Source organism: Xiphias gladius, chromosome 14 (genome assembly GCF_016859285.1).
Source record: "Xiphias gladius isolate SHS-SW01 ecotype Sanya breed wild chromosome 14, ASM1685928v1, whole genome shotgun sequence".
NCBI lineage: Eukaryota > Metazoa > Chordata > Actinopteri > Istiophoriformes > Xiphiidae > Xiphias > Xiphias gladius.
Genome location: NC_053413.1, coordinates 20,603,039 through 20,627,692, shown reverse-complemented (window position 1 = coordinate 20,627,692; position 24,654 = coordinate 20,603,039). Strand labels below are relative to the sequence as shown.

The 24,654-nt window shown below is 39.5% G+C and overlaps 1 protein-coding gene across 5 annotated transcripts in view; it reads left to right on the top strand.

Moving 5' to 3' along the window:
* The window catches only part of LOC120798643 (receptor-type tyrosine-protein phosphatase F), a 165,169-nt gene that overhangs the window by 71,770 nt on the left and 68,745 nt on the right, over nt 1-24,654 (top strand). For all 5 annotated transcript variants that reach the window (XM_040143073.1, XM_040143076.1, XM_040143074.1 and 2 more), the window contains exons 5-6: nt 19,530-19,718; nt 23,831-23,941. In XM_040143073.1, the coding sequence (XP_039999007.1) occupies nt 19,530-19,718; nt 23,831-23,941 (300 nt within the window). The remainder of the gene's footprint in view (nt 1-19,529; nt 19,719-23,830; nt 23,942-24,654) is intronic.

The following is a 24,654-nucleotide window of genomic DNA, read 5'->3' as shown; positions in this document are numbered from 1 at the left end:
AGCAGGAGAAAGTCACCAAGAAACCCCAGGTAGCTCTACAGATTTGAATGTGAGGATTGCTCAAAAACATGCCATGTCTCAGTGGGCCTTGCCTAAATGAATAAAAGTTGAAAAAATTACTTCATGAGCAAAAACGTCCTGTTTTTCATTCCATAAGAAAAGCCCCCCATGGCTTAAGGTACATGTGACTTTGCATCCACATTGAAGTTGTCATAATACATTGAGCACCCCCACCCAGAGAAGCAGTAAGAATGGTGAAGTCATTATACCACTAAGTCGATCTGGATTATAGGTTTTAGCCGAGCAAAGGAAGGTCGAGCATTAATTATGATTATTTCTTATACAGGCTCTTTATTTTGTTATGCCAATCCTGCAAATTACGGATTATGACAGTCATACTGGTGCAGCTTTGCACATGCTTTCATTGTGCTCAAAGGAAGGCTGCAGTGTATAAAGGAAAATGCCAAGTTTCGGAAGTGTATTAGGGTGTCTCGATCACTTGCTTGTGATTTTTAGCCTAATTCAATGCATCTACATCCATTTTGATTCAGTATTGCCAACTTCTTGTGTAACAACACCTCAAGAAACACCTTTGACGGATGGCTGTCAAATAATGACTAATTTGAACGTTATCCAACAACTACAGAAAATTCCGGTTTTATATAAGTTTAGTATGCTTGTAATACTGGACCTGTTCTTGGATTTATGTCCACAGAAGATATTATGTCTGTTGGTGACAAATGGTCCTTCGCCTTTTTTCCTTAACCTGAACAGATGATTGGAGGCAGGGCACTGTATAGTTTAGCCTGCCACTCACCTGTGCATAGCTCCTAAGACATATTTTCGCACCAGCTAAGTCGGCTTTAGCACTTTTGCAGTCATGAGTCTTGAGTCACTCTGTAATTCTGTCACGCTGTAACAACCCCGCTCTTTGTTCGTGGCAGTTCTCACGCCCCCGCCCGAGAGGTCACTCCACTGAGACATACAGCCCCAAACTCAGCTCAGCCATTCCTCATTGCGTGCGTGTGTGTGTGGGAGGGAGACACACACACACACACATGCAAACACACAGAAAGGTCGTATGAAAAGTATAGTTGGGTTTCTTTATTGTTTCACACTGTCACAAGTCAACATCAACATGGCTATAATAATCTTTTCTTCACTGTTATGTTTTGAATAATGGTCTACATGCAAATTTAATCATCAAATGTACAATCCTGCCTAGACTGTGTGTATAAGAGAGAGAGAGTCAGTCAGCTGTGTGCAGGTCTGACCTGTATGGTTAAATAATGATGCAGATGATGCTGAAACCAGAGGGGGAGGTGTGATGGAGAAATATTGCTGCCGTCAGCCTTTCATGCCAGTTTCCCTTCCCCTTTCTTTCACTTCCATTTCTGCCTTCTTGTCTCTCTAACTTTTATTTCTCTATAGCTACCCCTCACTCTGTTCTATCTCTGTGTTTCCCTCTGTCTTAAACAGTGGACTGTGTGGTCATGGTATGACGTAGTAGGGTAGTATAGAGATAACCAGAGGGAACAATGAGTCATTACTTGGGTAACGATGCCGATGTTCTGACCTTGGGCGCCCCTCTTGAATTGAACTGCCTCAGTAAATGTCCAGGTAAATGATGCTTGTCTCGGTGATGTATGAAATAAACTACTGCTGGCCAGAGAAGACATCTCAGCTCACAACATCAGTCTTAAAAGCAGCGTGATGCCATGTCTAGGTAATATTTCATATTTTCATCGCTGTTAACATTTGATGAGCATGTAAAATGTAAAATGCAATGACTCAGACCAAGAAATGACCAAGTTGGTGTCAAAACCATGTCAAGACACTATATTGAGATGATAAAACCCATGAGGTTCTGTGTTTCAAGGGATAGAGTGATTGTTTTCACAAATGGAAGCTGACAGGTTTTCTCCAAACCACCGCTAAAATCTAATGAAATTGCTTCAAGCAAAATCCTTAAAAGTACATGGTTTTAATTGTTGTCTGTCAGCAACCAGGGAATTGCAACATTTAAGTCCTGAAAAAGGTCTACAGAGACTGACTTGTTACTTAGAAATAATAAGTCATATTTGCCAAGTAAAAAGAAATCGGCAAGATTCTTACTGAGAAGATTCAACACAAATATTTAATTTGAGGTAACATATCACAGAGAGAAAACACTGTACAAACACAAATGCTGCTTTTATTTCCTTTTATGGCATGAGAATGAAACGGCTCATCTGTTTGGTCTGCATTACTCCTGTATTTTCAAAGGAAGAATACAAGTGTCTAAAGTCAGAAATCTTAACTGCAGCCAAAGTGACTAGTCATTTTAAATAATCAAATATCTTATTAAACCCGGGTAAAGTGAAAATGTTAACCCTTAACTACTTATACCCACCCACTGTACCGAAGTTTCTCCCGCAATAGTTTCAGTAAAATTCCTCCAAAATAAAGCTAAAACGAGCATAAAAATGTCAAACTGATAGCAGAGGAGCTCCCTGTGACTCAAGAAGATTCCTCAAATATGAGCAGAAACTACGTATACTCTGTGACTTTTCTGCTGTGCTGGAGAACATTCTCTTGTCCTCTGGGAGACAGCGTACCTGTCTCTAGAAAGGAGGAATGTTATCTAATGGTGCCAGATCAAAAGCCCCATCATTACTGAAATCTTTTGCTGTCAGAGTGTGAATTAGAAAGGTTCTCCTTCAGACCAGCTGCGCACCTTTTCTGAAGTTTCCTGGCAACTCTTTTCTGAACATGTAATGTTGAGGAAAAAATGTAATTTTTGGAAAGGTCAAGCGGAAAATATGCAAGAATTCAAAGCTCCTCCAGTTAAAAAAAAAAAAAAAAAAATAGTCCTTTGCTTGGTGAAAACATGTCACACATCAAACTCTGGAGTAATATAGCTCCTTGTAATATTAATAGAGATATGCCATATGAGTCCATATGCCTCTCTAATTTTAAGATGTGAATTGAGGCCATAATTATACAGCTGTGTTGAAAACTTATCAGTTTTTGAACACAGTTTGAAAAATGTCTAAATGGAATTTAATACAGTGTCTCAGCTTTACTGTGTTGACTGTATTTACAGTAGTGGCCCAGTGTTTGGTGGCAGTAAACAAATTACTGCCTCACTGGTTAGAAAAGGCCTTTATTTGCTTGGCATGCATTATAGTCCCGGGTGCAGAGGCAGAAAATGACTGCGACACAATGCCAGTAATAAATATCTCAGGAGCCAGGCAAGTGCGGACAACAAACCTGACTGGATAAACAGCACAGAAATCTCATTGCTCCTCTTTCCAGGCAAGATAAATACATACAGAAGCTATATTGGAATGATTTAATACCGAGGCTTGCTCCTCCGACAACTTAATCCTCCCCTTTCTTTTGCTCTATTCAGATCATCCACAATGACCAAAATAAGGTCCATGTAACGCTTATTCCCCCACGTTACTTTTTCACTCGGTCGGTTTCTGTAATCTTCATGCTGCCATTTAAATAGCTGTTCCCCGATGCTGTTAAAGAAGGTAAGTGGTCAGTTCATGTTTAACATTAAATACTGTAGGTTGTTGATGGAAAAACGGTGAAGGGTGTGAACGTTTTGGGTTTAGTCTTGGTAGAACAGGTTTGACTTCCACTTTAGCCGGGGCTGTTATTTGTCAAAACATGCAAAAGGAATACAGAGGAACAAACTTGCACACACACACACACACACACACACACACACAGAACCATTCAGGGACATGCTTCCTCACACACACACACTCACACACCAATCTACAGGTGTACCCGCCCCTGCTGTATTTCTGAGCTCCATTGTGACGGTCTGTGTCGCAGATTTAATTTCTCCCACCATCTGCTGGCTGGAGGCCCAGCATCGTAGATCATATCCGGGCTGACAGATACAAACTGCATCTGTCTTTGCATGCTTCTCTCAAGGACTCACACAATATGGCAGGGTGAAATCACTCTGCTGGCCACCCAATCTGCATCCTCACATCCTTACTTCCAAGGACTTGGGCATGAAAAGGAGGACAAATAGCTTTTTAGGTTTGGTCAGGGTTACAGCATGTTTATTTCACTTCCTTTTTGACAGACTGCACAGGAAATTAAGAAGAAACACAAACATAAACCTGTTTTCCTGGAAAACATAACAAAACATAATAAAAGTGAGCCAGAAAATAATTTTGATATAAATAGTAATAATGATAATAAAATGTATATTAATATAAAAAAAGTTGATATAATAAATAAATAGGTTCCATTCTTTGTGTTTTTACCGAACCGCTGCTATCGGACATTCTCCCATCTCAGCCAATCATTTGTTCAATGCACAGTAACACAGATAAACAGTTAAGTCACAACCCGTACAAGTATCTGCATGCTGTGGTGACCCAGAAACCCCGTCTCTGCATCTTTGCACAAGCATTTTCACAAGTGGCATTGCTGTTACATGGTTTTATGTGGCTGTAAGCGCCAACAGCCACCCTGCTGAAATGTCCATGAGCAACACATTAAAGTTCCAAGAATCCCTGTCAGCTTGATGTGCATCTGACTTTTTGCTCTAGTCTCTCTGTGATTGATAAATTATCATAAAAAACAAAAATCAACCAGGAGGCAGATTTCCAAAAATTGAATAGGCCTCTTAAGGTTATTATCTTCAGTTTTCAGGTAAATAATTTAGGATGGATGTGCTATAATCCCTAACTAACTTCAAATTTCCGCTTATCAGACAAACTGACCCTGGTTACTTGATCTGTCACATGAGATTTGACAACGCACTAAATATTTCATGTTGTACTGTATGTAAGACATGTGGATGGAGTCATTTTCCCTTTGAGGCAACATTTTATCATCTGTACTTGTCCATCAGTTGCTCCATGCTTTTGGCAAGCTGTATCTTTAAAGACTGCAGTGTCTGGTATGTCTGCGCCGTCAGTGCCGATCATGTCTATGGCCTCAGGGGAGAGAGAGAGAGCGAGAGAGAGGGAGAGAGAGAGGTCAATGAATAAAAAACAGAAAAAGAAAAGTGGTTAATAGAACATAGGAGAACCAAGATAGTCAGATGTATCAGTTGTATCGGAAATACTTTTTTTCAAGCACAACTGATGAATTCAGTTCTTTAAAAGTCACTTGATCATTACAGCTTTTTGTTGCTTCCCACTACTTTCTAAACTGTTGAAAATTGTTGATTGAATTGAATGTTTATTAAAACCACAAAACAAATCTGCAGACTGCCCTAATGACTCAACAGTGGATATACATTTCTCTAAAATATCCCATAACTTCAGCCACATTTGCAAAAAAAAAAAAAAATTTTACAACCTGACTTGTTAAGGAAAGGCTAATCCAGGGACATATGTATCCTATTTTAAGTGGGCTAGTACTTTTTAAGAGTGCTGTAACTCACCAGAGCTCTCCACTTTCTTTCTAAGGAACACATTTGCTCAGACTCTTAAATACAGAAACCTGGAGCAAGAAAATGGAAAAAAAAAAAGATGAATCCCGTTAGTTTCATCTGACTCATTAATGATGCTAATATCAACCCCTGTCTTTTGAGGAATGCATCAAAACCATTCCCTTTCATAGACTTAAACCATTCATTTCTAATTAAAGTTATCTTTGTTGTCTCTTGTGTGCACCTGCCTACCTCATAACACCTGTAAAGGAAAGGCCTTGCACTGAATACTACTTTTGTTTGAAGATCACAGTGGGGAAAAACAGCAACATTTTAAGATATGTCATGTTTATGTATCCAATATAACTCCACAAACTATAGCCATGAAAAAAATAGCATCTTTTCTTTAACATTATTGGCTCCCCACTGGTAGTACTTATTGTGGAGATATTGTACTAGATTGCGCAGTATTGCATAGGTTTTCCTGTTAATATGTCCACACTCCGTACTACATAGCTTGTACAGTAAAATGTTTTTTTTCTGGCTGCTGTCATATATCTATTTGGAGCAGAGCTGTGACCTGTAACTGTTTTAAATTTGAAGCTATGGCCACAGTTCATTGTCAGGATATACTGAACTTCTCATGTTGTCTCTGGGTTTCAGGACATGCACATCTTGCAATATCTGTGCATTATCAGGGACAGAAAGTGATATCCGTGAATTGACATCTGTTCTTATGTATCTGCCACAAACAGCTGCAACAAGCTTTTATTATTCAGATACAGATTTTACTGAAGAATTGTTTGTGAGAGCGTGTCCGATGTGATTATCGATAATGTTTGACCATGCATGCATTCAGACTGATGAACCCCTTCCTCCCTTAGAATGGTAAATGACGTAACAGGTCATTTTTTTTGCAAATTTTTGTTAGTCCCTACATTTATACACCCTTGCTCCTGAGGAAACTGAACTGATAATGCTTTTATAAAGTTTTTATTGGAGTATCATGTTTCTCCCTAAACCAGACAAGGGGCCGTAAGGGAGAGGAAGCCAGGCATCTGAATGTGAAGATCCAATAACATTTTTCCAGAAAGTGGAATGTAAACACAGAGGGTGATGGAAACTGTCACTCTCAAATGTGTTCTTGGTGCCCTTCTGCATTTTCAAATTCAACAGTTGTTAATAAAGACGCTTGTTATATTTAATTTCCTCTCCATGGCACAGGAAAATCGCAACAATATAAATTGTGAATCAGAATTGCGCTGGAATCACTAATAGAATTTTATGAACAGTTGATAAAAGTGGAAGCTATATTTGAAATTTTAAATCTCACGTTGCACTACAGGCTATACTTTTGACTTTGTCCATAATCCACATGTAGCCCATTGTGTAGACCTAAGAGTAAAATTACTTTTGATTTCAGACATATATAAGATTTGCTTTATATTATTATTCCTGGTTCATAATTGCACATTGTATTGTATGGTTTAGTATAGATGATTTCATGCAAATGTTTGCTGGTAACAGCAAAAGCTGCTTGTGTCTGTCTGTTTTTCTGAGTCATACATAACAAAGAGTAGACAACGTTCACACCAGAAAAAATAGAAATCCCTGTACAATGGAAAACAATTAACAATCTAATATAAAAGCTTTGCAAATTGATTCACCTCTATTTGCCATTTTTAGCCAGAGTTGTTGATTTGAAGCGCATTCATTTTTAATAGTGTTTCTAATCTTTTGCCCACCCTCATATATTTAGTACAACACACCAACTCAAAAATGACCAAGGTAACACATCACTCATACAGTCTCATCAAAAATGTGACATTATAACTATTTATGCTAGACTTGTATAAATTTACTAAAATTTAATTAGAGAATAAATCCCTTGAGATTCATCATCTTGTTTTCAAGGGGTTACTCCTTCTATTATAATGCATTTGCAGTACATTGTGGTGAAGTTTCTATTTCTGTATAAGAATAAAAAAGTCTAGACAACACACAGGCAAAAGCGCATAACACGTTAATAATGACACCCTGGGCCTGTACCCCCGCAGGTAAAGAGCAAGGTCCACCTTATAGCTCTGCAGGCCAATGAGTCAACGGCTCCCTGGGCCCTGACTCGCTATGGATGGATGGGCCCGCTGCATGTTAGGGGGGGTTCTAATACCGACACTCAATGAGCTGGCTAATGGGAGTCCTTTCACCCTGACCCCTTTTCCACACACATTTACACACCAAGCCCTCTTGGCTTACCCACTGGGCTATAGAATGTAGGGACGTATCAGCCTTATAGCTTGGCCTTAAGCTTGACATTTTTCTCATGTTTAAGAGGCATAGTCCCATTTTGTCTAAGCTACTAAACTGTGTTTTTCAAGGTTGTAGTTGATCAGTCTGCTTACAGCTGTCAAAGGCACTGTTGATTTTGCAATCATTAAATCTGCATCAATATTTTTAACCTGTTTTGCAAAGGGAAGGTTGACTGAGCAAGCATGCTCAGACTCAGGACTGCCCTGTTTAATACTCACAGGGCATGTTCAGTAGCTGGGAGCACTTACTTGTGCTTTTATTATTTGTAAGATTGAAAAACAGTACCTTTTAAACTTTTGTGGTCACCCATTTATTGACCGTGAAGCAGGTCTCTGTCCTTTCCTGATGAACCAGGTTAGAACCAGGTGGCGATCGAACAAACTACGGAAATATATCACAAAACGGTGAGTGGTATGTTAGGCTTTGTTATAGGGGGTAGAATCAGACTTATTATTAATGTAAGCATGATAACGTGTAGATCTCACTATAACCACAGAATTATAACTATAAAACAATTTTTGGTCGAAGGTCATGTTTCTCTTGCTTCCTCTTTGCTGCTGCTGACCAGCGTTAACAAAATAATCTCGTCTTGCCTCTTTCAAGGTGAGGAGTTAGAAGTTGACACAATGTGATAATTTTTAATTTTGATCACTTCTGCAAGTCCCTACACAATCAAAGTCGAGACTGTCGACATTGACTCACAGACTCTGTGTATTATTCATTATCTCTGACTGAGAGAATAACTAAAGGCTGTCACAGGAGCCCAGTCAGTGAGGATTTAATTAACAGAACCTGCCACATTCCACTACATCCACTGCCTTTCTCAAAACTCATAAAAGCCATCCCTATCTGCCATAATTACACTAAACATGTCACAATAAAGCTCTGTCGATGATTAATTTGAGTTGTGTAGATGAACAATTAATTCATTTATTTACAAACTGCCACTCTGCTTCCTTTTGTAGACCCATTTCATTAATCGTCACGCTACCCAATTTTAGGTCCTGTCCTTGCTCTTTTTTCCAAGACACCTGGAGGAATAACATGTCTTATTAGCCGCATCACATTACCACAGAAATTTACCATGAACCCTGAGGTTTTTCCATCTTAGAGGTAGTTACTTTAAAATGAGTAGTAAACCACAAACCGTGTACTCCGTAATGCCACAATCTCAAGGGTCTTCAATCAAGCTCCTGTTAGTAGGACCACAAGGCAAGAAGTAGAGCTATAATCTCAAAATGAAAGCCTACAGCTGTGCTACTCATATAGCGTAGTTAATGGAGGATGTGATTCTGTGCAGCAGTGCTTGTCCCACAAGGTGACTCGGTCAGCATAACCATGTGAATTCCAAAGAACACCTTTGGGTTGCAGTAATGGGTTGGAGGCCACAGTTATGTACTAACCGATGCGCCGCAGCATAAATAAAAGGCACAGGGCATCTGGCAGGGCAGTAGATCATACTGACGACAGTGGAAGTATGATATCAGATATGAGAAAGAGGGAGAAGTAGAGATAAATAGGAAAGAGGAGAGAGGGAGATGATAAAAAGAGAGGAAGGAAAGGAAGGAATGGGGGGGGGGGGGGATTAGATGACTGTTATTGATTATATGCCTGTAAGCGAGGAAGTAAGGCCAAATGTTCTGCTCACCCAGACAAAAAAGTGTATTATTTCAAAGGTCATGGCATGTGTTACAGTCTTTTACTCCAAGTACACTTGGATAAACAGCAGAATAACAGCACACTGACACGACTGCCAGCGTGTAGGACTGAGTGTATTAACAGCCACATTAGCAGTGTTTTTTTTTGACTGTGTTTTTGTGACGGTCCATTGCGTGCAGGTGTGTCTGTGCATGCAGTTCATATGTCCCGAGGACTGTTTGTTTGATGCACCACTATCTCCATAGCAACTGCCATAACACCTGGTCTAAAAGATAGCGTGCCAGAGACAACAGGCTTGACAGGATGTGCAGACGCAATTCAATGCATGTTTCAAAGCACATTGTACATTTGCATTCATTTCCCTACTGCCTAATCCTAACTGTAGTAAATAGACTTATCTGCCTGATAAAAGCTGTTGTTTAATCATCAACTACGTGACTGTTCGCACCGACTCAGGTCTGTGAGAAGAATTTTTTTGGAATTTTGCATCTTGTTGTCTTTGTTTTTCATTCTCCTCCTCATCCTTTTCCATGGAGATTTTCACCATTTTCATGTCATTACAACAGTATTACATCAATGGCCTCCTTGCCGGGTCTTTGATGTTGGGGTTTGCCGTGTCGTCCCTGCTGAGGAGACCTCTGCAGTGGGAGTTCTGCCAACTAGTATTTCTCTGAAGAGCAGGAGGGTCCTGCTCACATGCCCTTCATGGCAGAACATGTGAGAAAACTCCTTGGCCACCAATGTTTTGCAAGTCAAAAGCATTGAGGCAGTTACATGAATGCAAGTCGGGTTTTTCTGCCCTTCTGTGGGGCCCATTAGTTGCTGCCTGAATGTCACAGGATTTCAGAAAGAAACACTTGCAAGTACTACCATACTAATCAAACACATACACATACCGAACCATAATAAGGAAGTATTGTTCCTCTAAATGAAAACGCTGTTATGTCCAGATTTATTAATGGATAACCAATACCAATGACCAACAGAGTGAAACACCACCATTACCTTTGTGCTCCTCATAGATTGTTTGCAGTTACACATTTTCCAAGTGAACTTGCTGAATGTTTTACACACCATCAGCAATCCAACTATTCATAGAGCTCTTTCAGTTGAACTCATGTTAGCTTTGGCTTTCTGTTTGCACCTCTTGCTGCCGCTGACACTTCTCACACACTTCCGTGTCTCAGGCAGATGCAAATGTCTGGCTCAACGATGTTCTTGGCTAGAAACAGCCACAGGCCATGCGCTTTGTTTCTGCAGAATGCTTGTCTGCTTTTCAGTGCCAGATTGACTGAAGACCAGTTGAGACATAGACAACACTTATTGCTCTATATTTAGTTTTCCTCACAGGTTGGAGTAGCAGAAATGTGAATAATTAAAAGGGTTTATCACTTGAACATAGCAAACACTGAGCCTGTAATCTTATTCCCTAAAACTGCATGCACCTTTGTTTTTTTTACCTATAAAGAATTTGCACTGATGTATGTTTAAAAGAGTAGATTTTAGAGCAGTAATATTTCATAAGGGAAGTGGCTGTGTTGCTGCCACTGTGGTCCTTTGGTTCACGCTATCAAAGGAGACATCACCTTTAATTGTTGTCATCCATCACTTGGCAACAGGCACACATGGAGATCATGAGGCCTTTTATTTCTTGCTTGATATGAGCTCAGTTCAGATGTAAAAGCTAAATAACTTAAGAGAGGTTCACTGTATCACGTTAATTTTTGATGGCACACGTTGATGCTGAATTAGATTAACTATTGATACAGAATGAAGAAAGATGCTGTGGGCAGCTTACAAGTATACATACAACTCCTGTTGATATTGTAGCAATGTTTTCTCATGAATATTCCGCAACATATGCTTCCCCTGTATTTTTCATGACTGTATGTTCTCACCGAAGGGGGCCTTTCTCTGGTGAAACCCTCAGTTAAAACATTCATGGCAGAACATGTCAATCACCACTTTGAGTAGTGAGCTTGAGAGTTTAAGAAGGAAGGAGATACCAGGGCACACTGAAGTGGAAATGAGGCAAGCATTTTTTTTAATGCAGAAGTGTTGCATCTTGTGGCACTATGTCAGGGCTCCCCTGTTATGAAGGGGATGGGGTGTCTGGAGTGTTTTCCCCCATTGAGCTGAGTATGTTTGGGTTGAGGGAAAAACGCTGGTTGACGCTAGTGGGATTGAGCTCCAGCAGCCTCCCAGTGGGACTGGAGGACAGGGATGGGTCTCTTTCAGCAGGGCTCTGATTAGACCCATCGCCCTAGCTGCCACGCTCCACTCACACTGGTAATTGGAGCTGGCAGGAGGTTGGTATGCACCCCTCCCATGCCCCCTCCTCCGTTCCTCCCTTCCCCTCTCCTTTTTACTTCTTTTTCTCTCTTTTCTCATCTAAATCTTACCTCATCTGCCTGTGGCTGTTACAGCAGAAGCACACATCCTTGACACAATAGTTTGATTACTGTATCATTTTTTCTTAATTTCACTAATGACCATATTACCTAAATACATATTACTCTTCTCTTTACTTTAATGATGTTGCCAATGTTTCCCCAAGCCTTGTGTGTATAGGTAAGGTCCCCACTGCTATCCTAATTGAGTAGTACAATAAGAAAACCAATTTAAGCCATCCCTATCTGCCCTTTCTTTTCTACTGTACCACTATAACCTCTGTAAACAAGTTCATCTACTGAGCTGCTCATATTGCAGTATGACTGTGCGTGATAAACGGTTGTTGAGAGAACAATGGTCCTATTTACTTTTCAGATCATGGAGGACCAATTCATGAGTACCTATCTTTACCTCTGACGCATTTCTGGCACTGCCTCTGGCCTTAATCATTTGCAAATCCAGGACATTTCACCCACTTTTTGTTGTAACAACTGTATCACAGAAGGACCTAACAAACAAAACAAAGTCCCATAAAATACAATTGGTTTAAGACAGTTTGGATTCCTCAGTATGAGACATCTAACACACTATATTAGATCAGTACACTTAAAATGGTTTGCATGCTGAATGCATCATTTCAAATTGTTTATTCTACTTACATACAAAATAAATCACCAGTTTGATTGTTAGATTGAGAAGTAGAACACGATAATCTCCTTACATGTCGCACATGATATTGTTTCTGTTTTTTTTCCCCCCTGCAGCACATTTCATCTTAGTAATGGAGTGCCTATGTGACATTATCGCAGGATTTCCACCTTATTCGTACTTCCCTGCCTAGACGAGACAGCAGAGTAGAGCTTTTTTTTTTTTTTTGATGAATTACACTCCAGCACAAGAGGCCCTTTTTATTAAAAATGTCCTCTATCTTGACAAATATCAACCTGCATTGCCTGCACTATTTCGTTGGATTCACTCCAAATTCTCCCGTCCATTTTCTTTTCCCTTCAAATTAAAGAGGACTGAACAAAAGCATGTCTTTGTCTTCCAGGCATGACAAGTTGGCAGACAAGGCCAGCCGCAGGAGTTGGAGTAGTAGGAATAGACAGACAGGGCTCAAATCTTACACAATAGCCTGACAAGATCTTTGATAAGTGCATAGAAAGAACTTTCAATTATTTATTTATTTATTTATTTTTACCAAAAGCCAAGAACAACTTTAGAAATCTGTGTTAGATGAGGGATGCATGGTTTCGCAACAATTAGAGAAATGTCCCCTCCTTATACTGACCAATATGTTAACAATCTAACCAAATTATAAAATATTTAATAATTAACTATTAAACCTTTAGCTAGAGATTTGCAAAAATTATTGACTTCTTTATGGGTGCTAGAAAGAACAAGGTTAATCAGTTTAACTATTTATTAAACAGGCTTTCATGGCATTTTTTAAAAAATCATACAATTTGAGATTGTATGAGTACAAAGAATGGGTGAAATGTGAGGGGCCAACAAAGACTTCATCATCATCAGTCTTTGGCCTGGCCCTTGAGACTACAAGTTTTACCCTTTCCCCTCCAAAGGGGCATAACTTAAAGAATAAAAACCTTTTAGGTCTTATCAAATCTTAACATTACAGACATTTATTACCTCTACTTTTAATGTAATTTTTTGAACATGCTGTGTGAGGTTTTGTTGTCCTCCGTTATAAATTTGTTTTGTTTCAATAATACGATTTAAGTTGTGTTTTTTCATGTCCATACCAATGAAATCCATTTTGTTTGCTGAAGAAATAGAAATGATTTTCTGTATTCTTCCTGGTTACTCTATCCCAAGAGTAACAAACCTTGGATATTTGCTGCCCCCCTAACTGTACAAACTGTTGAAATAACATTGAATACAGGCAAAGCTCTGCCTCCTATATATGTATAATATTTACTGTACATGCAGCCTGGCCAGTCTTCCATTGAACAATTTCCCATGTTAGAATTGACATGCCAAATGAAGCCACAGTGCACTTTCCACTAATCAGACATACTGTGAAAGAAATGTCCACCAGTTGTAATAACAGTTCACCTGCAATGCAAACATTAGGCAGAAAGGAGATAGATTCATGTATAGGCTATGCAGCTGCTGTTTGCCTTTTAAATTATTCCCTGTTTGTGCTTCCTGATATGACAGAGCCGCTGAATCGTGTAATAACTCCTTTGGGGTCTTTCACCCTGTTTTACCAACGGTTTGCATTTTTCACAGCCCAGGAACATTTGCCAATAATTTTTTGTCATAAATATTCCATAGGCACCATCGCAAGAGGGTTTCGGGGGAAATGTCCTATGCTGATATTTCAGTTTCTTCAGTGAAAGGCATAGTTCCACATAACACTACTGCATAAATAGCTTTTCCCCCCAGTATGGCAAGACATTCTTTTCTGTGGCTAACTGTATGTTACAAACCATAAAGTTGGTGTAGGAAATAGATCAAATCTTCAGAAATTCACCTTAAAATATGCTATGACAGACTTCTCAGTCCTCTTCTTTACAATTCTTGACGTAACTGGCTAGATGTGATACACAGGACAGCATCATGCCTCATTCAATCAATTGGTTTCCACCATATTGTTACTAAATACAGTACTAGACCTAGAGCTGCACCATCTTCTGTCTGAGAGATTGAGTGATTTTAGAGGCCCAAGCATGTCTTACATGTACAAACAGCATGCACGACATGATGCATGAACATTGGGAATCAGTGGGGATAGAATGAAATGTACAGAATTTTTTCATATCCACGGTTGATTGAAGACCAGCTCAAGACTACAGTTTATCAGATCTATAGAAGTTTTATCAGTGTTAATTAATGTATTCATTTTTAATCAATTGATGTACTCCTGCATACACCTCTATATTTACAGGTTTTTGTCCTTGTTTATCAATTTCACCATTTGAATGACATAGACTGACAAATATTGAGCAGAGATAAGGCTGTTAAACATTTTAATGTTGTATAGAGATTACTCCTCGGTAATAAAACTGACAATTTTACCAATAGAAATTGATTAAATATATGGTATGAATACAAAAAAAATCTATGACAGGCATTTTTTGGCAACATTTTTTGCCAAAATCCAGATAATAATTCAGTATAGAATGGTGTTGCAGCATAATTGCAGACATGCATAGCATCTAATTTAGCTCTGCAGCGAGGTCCCCAAACACAGGCTACTGTCTGTGAACACAAACATGTGAACCCACACAAACTATGCCTCCCACCCCTGTGAGTGCATACATGCACACAATACAACTATAGTTAATAGTGCATACAATTGGGTCCATGTCAGCAGCCACAAAAGGACCTCCTGTCCTGGTGATCTTTGGCCATTATGAACACATTCTAAGTTAATTATAAGTAGGTGAGACTGGAGTTCAGCTCCCTCTAGGTTAGGTAAAATCAGAATCAGAATCAGAAAAACTTTATTGATCCCCACAGGGAAATTGCTTTGTTACAACTGCACACCATGCAGTTACGAAAGAGGAAGTAAATAAGTAAAAAAGTAAAAAATACTTTGAAGTAGTAATCATAATAAATACACAGAAAGTGAATAGAAAAAAACGTACAAATGTAAATGTACAAAAAATAATGTGAGAAGTAGAATCTCCAGGCCTCTATAACATTAGCATATAGTAGGTCCAGGGTCCTGTCTCCTCTGGTAGTGTAGTCCACTAATTGAGTGAAAGTTGGGAGAGTCTTGTCTAGTTGAAGTTCCCAGAGATCATGAAAAAAGCACTAGGGTGCAGAGTTAGGAGTCTCGTGGTAGCAGAGTGGGTGACGTCACAAGTCCTCCGATTCCTCACTAGGGAAGCAAGCTCGTCCAGCGATCTCATGTTACCCATGATGATAGAGGGAAGATACTGTACGATTCAATTCATTGGTTTTCCCCACATTTCACCTTAATAGGAGGATAATAGCAGAGGAATCTATTATTTTGCCCATCTTTGGCCACCAAACAAATTAAACCCTCATTTGGAAAATTGCTGCAGGTTCAACATTATGTATGGCATTTATCTGAGGGGTATTTTTCACTTTCATTCTTCTCGTTTCTCCATCTCCATCTGTCTCTACCTTTTCCTTCTCTTTCTCTTTGAAGGTTAGAGAAAGCAAACCAATGTGGAAAACAGGGCGCTACTGTTACCATTATTCCTATAATGACAAGTTTTACAGTACTACAGTACAGTACATTGTGCTGTAGTTGTCTACTCTTTTATAGAGATATCTCGATTTTCGGTTGGGATGTCTGAAAAATTAATCCCGTATCATTAGACAGGAAGTAAGCCTTGCCACAAAAATAAAAAAGCCACACAGAGGTCTGTCAACTGCATTTGAATATGAGATGAACAGGGCTGCAGGCCAAACACAAGGGTGAAAGGAAGAACAACTGCTTTGCTGGAGATTGGAACAAAGAACAACGCCGATACTTGATTCGTGCTCAATGTTTACATACCTGATTTTTGACTCGGACAAGATAAGTGATCCCTGAGACTCCATCTTGAGTTAGACCGCGTCATTGCAGATGGGATCTTACAGCCAATCAGAATTCAATCAAAACATAGGCCTATGATATAGATGTCTGCTTAAGAAAGTAGAAAAAGCGGATCAGTAATACTTCAGGTGTAGCCAATGTAGTCAGTTATGAATGAGTTAGTAGTAGATTTTTTCTAAGTAGTGTTTGTTGGTTTTCTTATAAACAAAAGCTTAGATTTTAGGCAATCCTACTAGCAAGAGAGCAGTGTATGTAGTTCACCTCATAGCTAATGACTAAAACAAGACAGCCCTCTGGTACTTTTGGCAGTGCTCACAATAGACAATCTTGAAAGAAGGTGTTTGTTTTTTCTCAGATGAATGTAAAGTGACCAACTTTTATATCTCAGTTAATTGGGGGAGTTTGCAGAGAATGCTGGCTGTTCATTTAGCCCTGCTCTCCTTCTCATTCAAAATGCATACATTAACAATCACATGCAGATAGATGACCACAATGTTGGGGTAGATGGAGATTAGAAACCTTGCTCCAGGACAACTTGGTGAAAGTTTCTTTCTTATTGTTCTCCTCACCTATCTTGACATAAATCGTCTCGAATACATTTTGATTTTTAAATAATCACTAGTTAATTTTTAGTGGACCGTTCTGTTATCCCATTATAGACACTATTTTGTCAACTTTCCTAAATAACCAAATCTCTGTCTTGTATTAATGTTGTTCATCCTTGCAGGTAAACTAACATTTGCTCATTGTTAACCTGCACTTTGGAGATATAGAAGTCTTTTCATACTGAACAAAACAGCAGGATTTAGAGTCGTTAATACTTTCATTATCACACCAACGACACATCTACATATGAGGAGAAAGATAAAAGAGATTACATGTTTGAGAGTAATCTGAAAATTAGACCTTGCAAGGGCCATTGTGTTTCCTCTTTATTAAGGTTGTCCAGAGGTTAAATTAGGATTTATTATGAGGGTAAATTCGAGGGCTCTGATTATGGTTTTGCAGCACAGTTAGGCCATGTCAGTGACAGTTTTTGTAATAAATGCAACTTTAGATTTTATTTAAGAGACTAAATATAGATCGCAAAACCATTATAAGGAACATAAATAATTCGTCTTTTATTTAAAAGATGATAGTTAATGGTCTGTCACAACCTCAAAACTCAACACACTGAGATATTATGTTGTTTAATCTGAATATCAGAAAAAGTTGAGTTAAACAATATCCTAAGTGTTCCTAGTTTGCTCACCTTTGTTGAAAACATCTGACTAATATTTCACAATGACACAACTTGCCATTACAGAATGAGATAGGCATTGAGGGGTAACAGTCAGTTTAAAGCTAGAAAAAATATAGCCAAGTAGCTTTTTACTTTCATGACTTTTACAAAATAGAAAAAAACATATTGTAAGCGTTTAATGTCAATGGTCAGTACAGGCTGTTGGGATCTACTTCTTCCTGATGACTTTTGAAATCCCATATGTCAAGGCGGATCCTTAAGATAGTCTAGGATTATATATTGTCCATATTTACCAGCCGTGACGGCGTGGCTGCTGTTTTCACCTTTTGAGTCTGTTTGTGGGCTTGATTTACTATATTCGTGAGGTCCGAAAACTGGGAGCCAACTGGAGTTGTGGGGTCCGATACCTTTGTGGACACCAAAATGCAGGACCCCACAAGTTTAAATGGCTGTTTGAGGGTTAAGACCTGGTTTTAGGGACAGGGTTAGAATTAGGTTTAAGTTAGGGTTAGGCATTCAGTTGTGATGGTTAAGGTTACAGTAAGGGGCCAGGAAATGCATCATGTCAATAATGGGTCCCTACGAATATAGTAAAACAAGGGTGTGTGTGTGTGTGTGTGTGTGTTTTGAGTACTTCTCTCTGTCTTTGGACAGATTGTGTCACCACAAATTGTTACAACCGTGCAAGATACAGACACGAAATTTGTTTGTAGTTAAGATCAAAATAAAGGCCAAGTTCAAGGATGGGTGTGGTCCAAGCAAGGGCACCGGAAGTAGGGGGGTTAGAAGTGAGGAAGGGGCCATTGGTCCCCCCACTTTACACCCCCTTGATCACATTTCTTTTAAGTTGCAGATTACAGTATCCCAGTTTCTATCAGTTTTCATTAATTCCCAGTGGTTTAAATTGGGGCGGCCAAGGGCCCCTTTTAGGAGCGACTGTGGCTCAGGAGGTAGAACGGGTTGTCCACTAACCGAAAGCTCAGTGAATCATTCCCCGGCTCCTTCAGTTCGCATGTCAAAGTATCCTTCGGCAAGATACTGAACTCCACGTTGAATCTGATGGCTGTGCCATCAGTATGTGTATAAGTGCATTGTATGAATGTGTGTGTGAATGTGTGAAAGTGGCATGTAGTGTAAAGCGCTTTGAAGGGTTGATATGACTAGAAAGCGCTACATAAATGCAGTCCATTTACCATTCCATTTACCATAGGTAAAACTACAGACTATTTTGTAATGGGATCACACCAGCAGTGATAATGTAGTAATGACAACTCCGTACTTATGTAATAATGCAGTAATGGCTACTGAGTACTCATGGGTCAGAACATCAACATGTTGAGGGGCGTTGCGGCTGGTGCGATCCCATCGCAAGAATGTCTCTAGTTTGATAATCTTATGATATCAGTATATATTTGCGGGAAACACAACCTTTCACCTTAGGATCCCAAATTCTACTTTAAGGATTATACTTTGTGTTGTCATGGATATGCTGTTACACTGATTATGATGAGTTGGATTATTCAAATAGGTTTGTTTATCTTGCTAAGCCTAAGGCGGCTCATTTATGCATGGATGCCCAAAGGCAGATTGCAACTATCCTTCCTCTGTCTAAACCTGAGACTCCCTGTGCTGGGTAATAAGCCCACTATGATAATCAATCAGAGACAGGATTTTTTTTCAACCAAATTTGAAATCCAAATCAACATCATATCTATCTTTCCACAGTATTATCTGCTGCTCTTACAATATTTTATTTTTTTTGTGTGTGTGTGATTACTGTTTGGCCTGTAGCACCTGAAATGTATTTGTTCTCTTTCATCCTCTTTGCTCTGTCCTTGCCAGCTCAACAGCTTTGATGCACTCAACACCTCTCAAAGCAATTGAGAGCCAGATTCTGTCAGAATCTTTTTGTAAACATAGTGTTCCCCTTCTATTTTATTTTTTTTCTTGCTCTATGTCCGTGGCTATACTAAAATTTACCTTTTGCAAATTTTCAGAGAACCAGATCCCCCATGGCTTCCCCACCATCGATATGGGTCCCCAACTGAAGGTGGTTGAAAGGACCAGAACTGCCACCATGCTGTGTGCTGCCAGTGGAAACCCAGACCCAGAGATCTCCTGGTTCAAGGACATGCTTCCTGTGGACATCAGCAGCAGCAACGGGCGTATCAAACAGCTTCGCTCAGGTACGGTTTGATTTGATCTGATTTCATTTCTTTAAGATAATCCTCTACATGACATATGGAACATGTAAATTATAGCAAAGGCAAGTTGCAGGGTAAAAGATGACATTAAATGCCAACAGATATGAGTCATGTTAGAAATGAGGGTGATGTGAAAACACAAAAGCCCTTTGTTGTCGTGAATGACTTTGTGTATTCTCTTTCATCACAAAGGACATGAAAGTTTTATTCAGCTTGTCATTGTCACCTTGATTAGTTGGCTGAGTTCTTACAGGATTTTATTCCTCACAACAGCTGCAGCCACTTATAAAATAACACAGAAGTTGGAATGAAGTTGTTACTGCATTCCTGCAATCTTTGACAGTGATACATGAGATTGTAACCTTCCAAAGTACAGAAAGAGAGTTTTTCACCATATTAAATAATCCTTAATCCCCTTTTAAACATACAGCTGGGTCACAATGAGTCCAACCAATGATGCATTAGCTTGGATTCAAATAAAAAATCAATGAGGTATTCTTGGTTCGCAGTATCAGTCCACTTCATAAATAAATAGTGCTTGCTTGACCTGGATCAGATGGAAAAGATGCAAGATGGAAAGATTAGTGACTTTTGACCAGGTTCAGTCTTGTCACTCCTTACTAGATGTACCTCACTTAGAGAATGCCAGGCCAGGCTGCAGGTCTGAGGCCCTAAAGATTTAAGATGAGAGCTTCTCCAGAAAAAGCCTGGCACTAAAGCTGCCCAGTGGAAGCTGAATACAGGTCACTGGAGCATGTTCACTCGGACTCTCCATGTTAATGCAGTATTAAATTGCGGCTCTACTATAAGCACAACCCAGATTTATTTATCATAAATTACGTACTAATACAGCTACTTAATTGTTGGATAGGGCTTTTATAGCAAGGATAAAATTGTGCATTTATTTTTTAATATTTAATTTTACTTCTAGCAACAAACTTATTCAGTTTTCTTTCTCACATATAGTGAGAGTGCCTGAAAACGTGCTGATATGTAATACCCTTAGACTAAGAATTCTTTTTATCCACCACACTCCTCTTGACATCTGCTGCCATACCAGGATTTGCATTACTGCATGACCTGATATTAGGCCAATTTGGCGATGGCAGGAAAAAGTGCATTAATTTGCAGCCGCTGTTTAACAAAAAAGCCAGACCCAGTTCCTCTTATTACATCACACTTGCCGGATTTTTTGTGAGCACAGAGACACATTTGATCTATCTTTTCACACCATCCAAATCATTCACTCTGTAGAGATACTAACTTCTTTTCAGTTCAATACCTCTGACCTGAATACTTTTTGCTGTGCATCACACTCTATTTACCGTGTATGACTTCCATTCATTTCTCTTGCCCATTTCACTAACTGCTATCTACATAAATGTAGTCTGTACACAGACTGGGGGTCATCTTAAATTTGAAAACTGCTTAAATTGCATACTATTCTAATGCTGCTGTGAAGTAAGGACAAATGTGCCTGTAGCCGTTTTCTAAAAATACAAAAGTAGCAGCATTATATTTTAAAATGTCCAAAATTTATACTTGCTTCATAGTACTGATTAAGTCACATTGTCACATTGCATTTAAGTGGATCCTACACTGTATTGTTTTTTTTTTTTTTTAATGTATCTGTGGCCTGTCAGACGCCATGTTTTTCTCTCCCACTGTTGTAAGTGGATTACTAACTAATTTCTCAACCCTGTTTGCATCGAAATTACTCCCACCTAGGTGGTACACCAATTAGAGGTAAGGATGATAAATAAAGTGTGTCAGAAAATATCACGTCCACACCATTCCCTCATATCCATATCAGACCCCTGCATTTCCCGCAACGCCAAATCAACAGGTTCATTCATGCTGTTAGCGCCAACTCACCCTCTTCCACGTCCCCCTTCGTCTCTTCCCAACATGTTCTGTCTGATCATGTTCTGTCTGCTGTCTGCTCCTTTACAAACAAATGATCACCAACCCTGATGTCAGGAAAATGAAAATGCAAAAGCAAGTCCAAGGTATTATCTTGTAAATAAGCTTTTTCAAGGCTCCTCCTGTACCATCAGAAATGAACCACTTTTATGAGCAAACACACACATACATTTACACAGAAACATCTTTTAGCTTCACAATCTCCACTGGCTTTTCAGCAAAAAGGGGAAAGGAGTTGCATTTTAAACTAAAGTCCACCATCGCCACAAGAGGATCCACCTGCCTCCTCTATGCAGCCTCAATGTAAATTGAAATGGCTGCATTTGCATATAGCCTATGCAGTATTGCCCCCCAAGCATGGGAACAGGATGCCTGGTCAAGATTGTTAAGGTGGAAGCTTCAATCCCTTTTTATGGAAATCATATGCTTTTCCCCCAAGGAAAAGCATGATTTCCGTTCAACAACAGTGAAGTAAATAGTGGATGTCTGGGGCAAGCTGAATACATTTGGAACTACCAGCTGTCTGTCTCAGTGTCTGTGCGTCCTTGGCGCCTAATACAGCCCATAGTCAATTAGATGTGTAACTCTTTAGGAGTTAAGGTAGCCTTATGGCAGCCTATGTGTCCCTTCTGCTCTGTAAAACAGTGAAATGACCTTGTAGAAGATCCACCAGTGTTCGAGTAGTTGGAAGTAATTAAAGGAGTTTAGTGTTGCAGCTCTGACAACTGTCATTACACTAACCTTCTACTACACTACATCCTGTAGTACTCACACTGTTTTCTCCCATGAGAGAGCGGGCAGATAGACAGATTGGTGACACCGACATTATTATGCAGGTACATGTCAGTGCTGAATCAGACAGCGATGAGCTCAACAAGCAGAGCCAAACACCTTGTAGGGTTGTGTTGTCATGAGATCTGAGGTGGTATTATCACATGTCGCTGCCCCACCCTGTTTTGCTCCCCCTTTTTGGTCTCGTCTTGATTCCAGTCCCCTATGGTTGGTGGTGAACCTGTTTGTTGCATTCATCTCATACTGCATGATGTGAAAAATATATCCTGACATCATCGTATGCTGAGTATTTTTTGTCATTTTCAAACTGCATGGTGGCTGGCCACCTTTTGTGCTAGTACCATGCTGTTTCGGAGACGTGATAACTGTTATCACTCACTTATGACATGTATATTTAGTGCTGAGAGAAATAATGTTGTTTTAAACATGTATTTTTTAATTCATGGGATGCAGGTAAGTTACTGTTGTTGGTCTCTTTTCAATTTGTCAAATTATAACTTGCCTCATCTGTTGTCCATTTGCAATTCAGTAGCAATGATTGGGTGATGGTTATGGACATGGAGTGTCAAAATGACCAGGGTCTCCCGGGCTTTCATGCTTTGTTAGAAACAACATGTTAGCCTTCTGTCTGATGACTACAGCTACTTGGGATTGTGAATACTAATCTAAGCCATCTGGCAGAGGAGCAGCTCCCCTGAGGGATTTGGTGAGACATGGTCAGATAGTTGGTGGTGAAAGAACCCAGTAATGGCCTGCACAGGCAGTGATGTGGACCATTATCTCAGCAAGCAAAATAATGACTGAAAAGAACTGTTTTAAGTCTTAAGATACATTAGCATTTGCCTTGTGCTTAAATATGGTCACATTTCCATTTTATGTCATCACTAAGAATCTCTGAAAACATTATTCTCAACCCCAAACCCTCAAAAATAAGGTCTTAATAATGTCCCTTGGTAAAACTGTGTAAAACACAGTTTGCACAGTTGTTAATATTAAGCCGCACCAGTTTGATTTCTTCTTTTGCCAATTATTTCCATAAGCAGGAAGCCACATCAGACTGTGATGGTTGTGACATGTTATTCAGCTGATTAATTGACCCTCAGTCATGATCTTTTTTCTCCTTCACACGACTAGGCTTATATTCTGTTAACAGTGTCCTTAAATTTGCCAAATCAGCTAAATGCTTGTATTGCCGTAAGCATTTTCTTGACAAAACTGCGTCTGTGTCTGAGACACTTAATTACGCATGAACTGGGTTAGACTAGTTGACTACAGGCTCTCTAGCAAGTCACTGTACAGATATCTATTGTGGTTTCATGCCAAGTTATCTCATATTCCACAACTGTCAAGACAGCTACATTTCTTAATCCTCTACACAGGAGCTCTACAAATTGAGAACAGCGAGGAGTCCGACCAGGGGAAATATGAATGTGTTGCCATGAACAGTGCTGGGACCCGTTACTCTGCTCCTGCCAATCTCTACGTACGAGGTAAAGTCAAACATCTCTCTCAGTTCTTGAATTAATGTCATTATGTTATGTCAAACATTTGCAAACCACAAACAACCATGCAACCCTTTGAAATTTCTTTTCTGTTTGATTCTAAATGTTTTTCACTCACCAGTGACCATGCATTTTTCGATCTGCTCGTCCTTTAAAAACCCTGTACCCCCAATAGTACACCCACTCAGGTGATTTTTTTTTTAAGTTATTTTGTGTGATTAAAGCTCTTCTCTGGAGTGCGTAGGAGTGTGAAGACTTTATGATTGACATCGTCGTAACTCTCCTGTTAGCATTGTTGCACCTGCCAGGGTGGGACAAATTACACTTTTGTAATTCCTGTGGTCCATGGAGTAATTCCCAGCACAGCTCTGCCCACGTTCAACCTGAGCAGAGCCAATCAGCCATGATAAGTGAAAACACTTGCAGGGCCTTTAATTGTTTTGTAATTTCCTCATTTGATGACCACATTCATACCGCTATTTCTCTCTCTTTGTCTCTCCTTCAACCAATTCTCTCAGCATTATCCTTGCTATGCCATTCTTCCCTTACCAATGAACTAACCTCAACCTCCTGTTTGGCTGTGAACTCGACCAGGTGCGGCCTCTGTGAAAACAGCTGCATTGAAACCGTTTCCTCTGCTGGCATTGAAAGCCCAGCCAGGCCCCTTTTCTTTTTTATTTTGACTGTATCGAAAGGCTCCA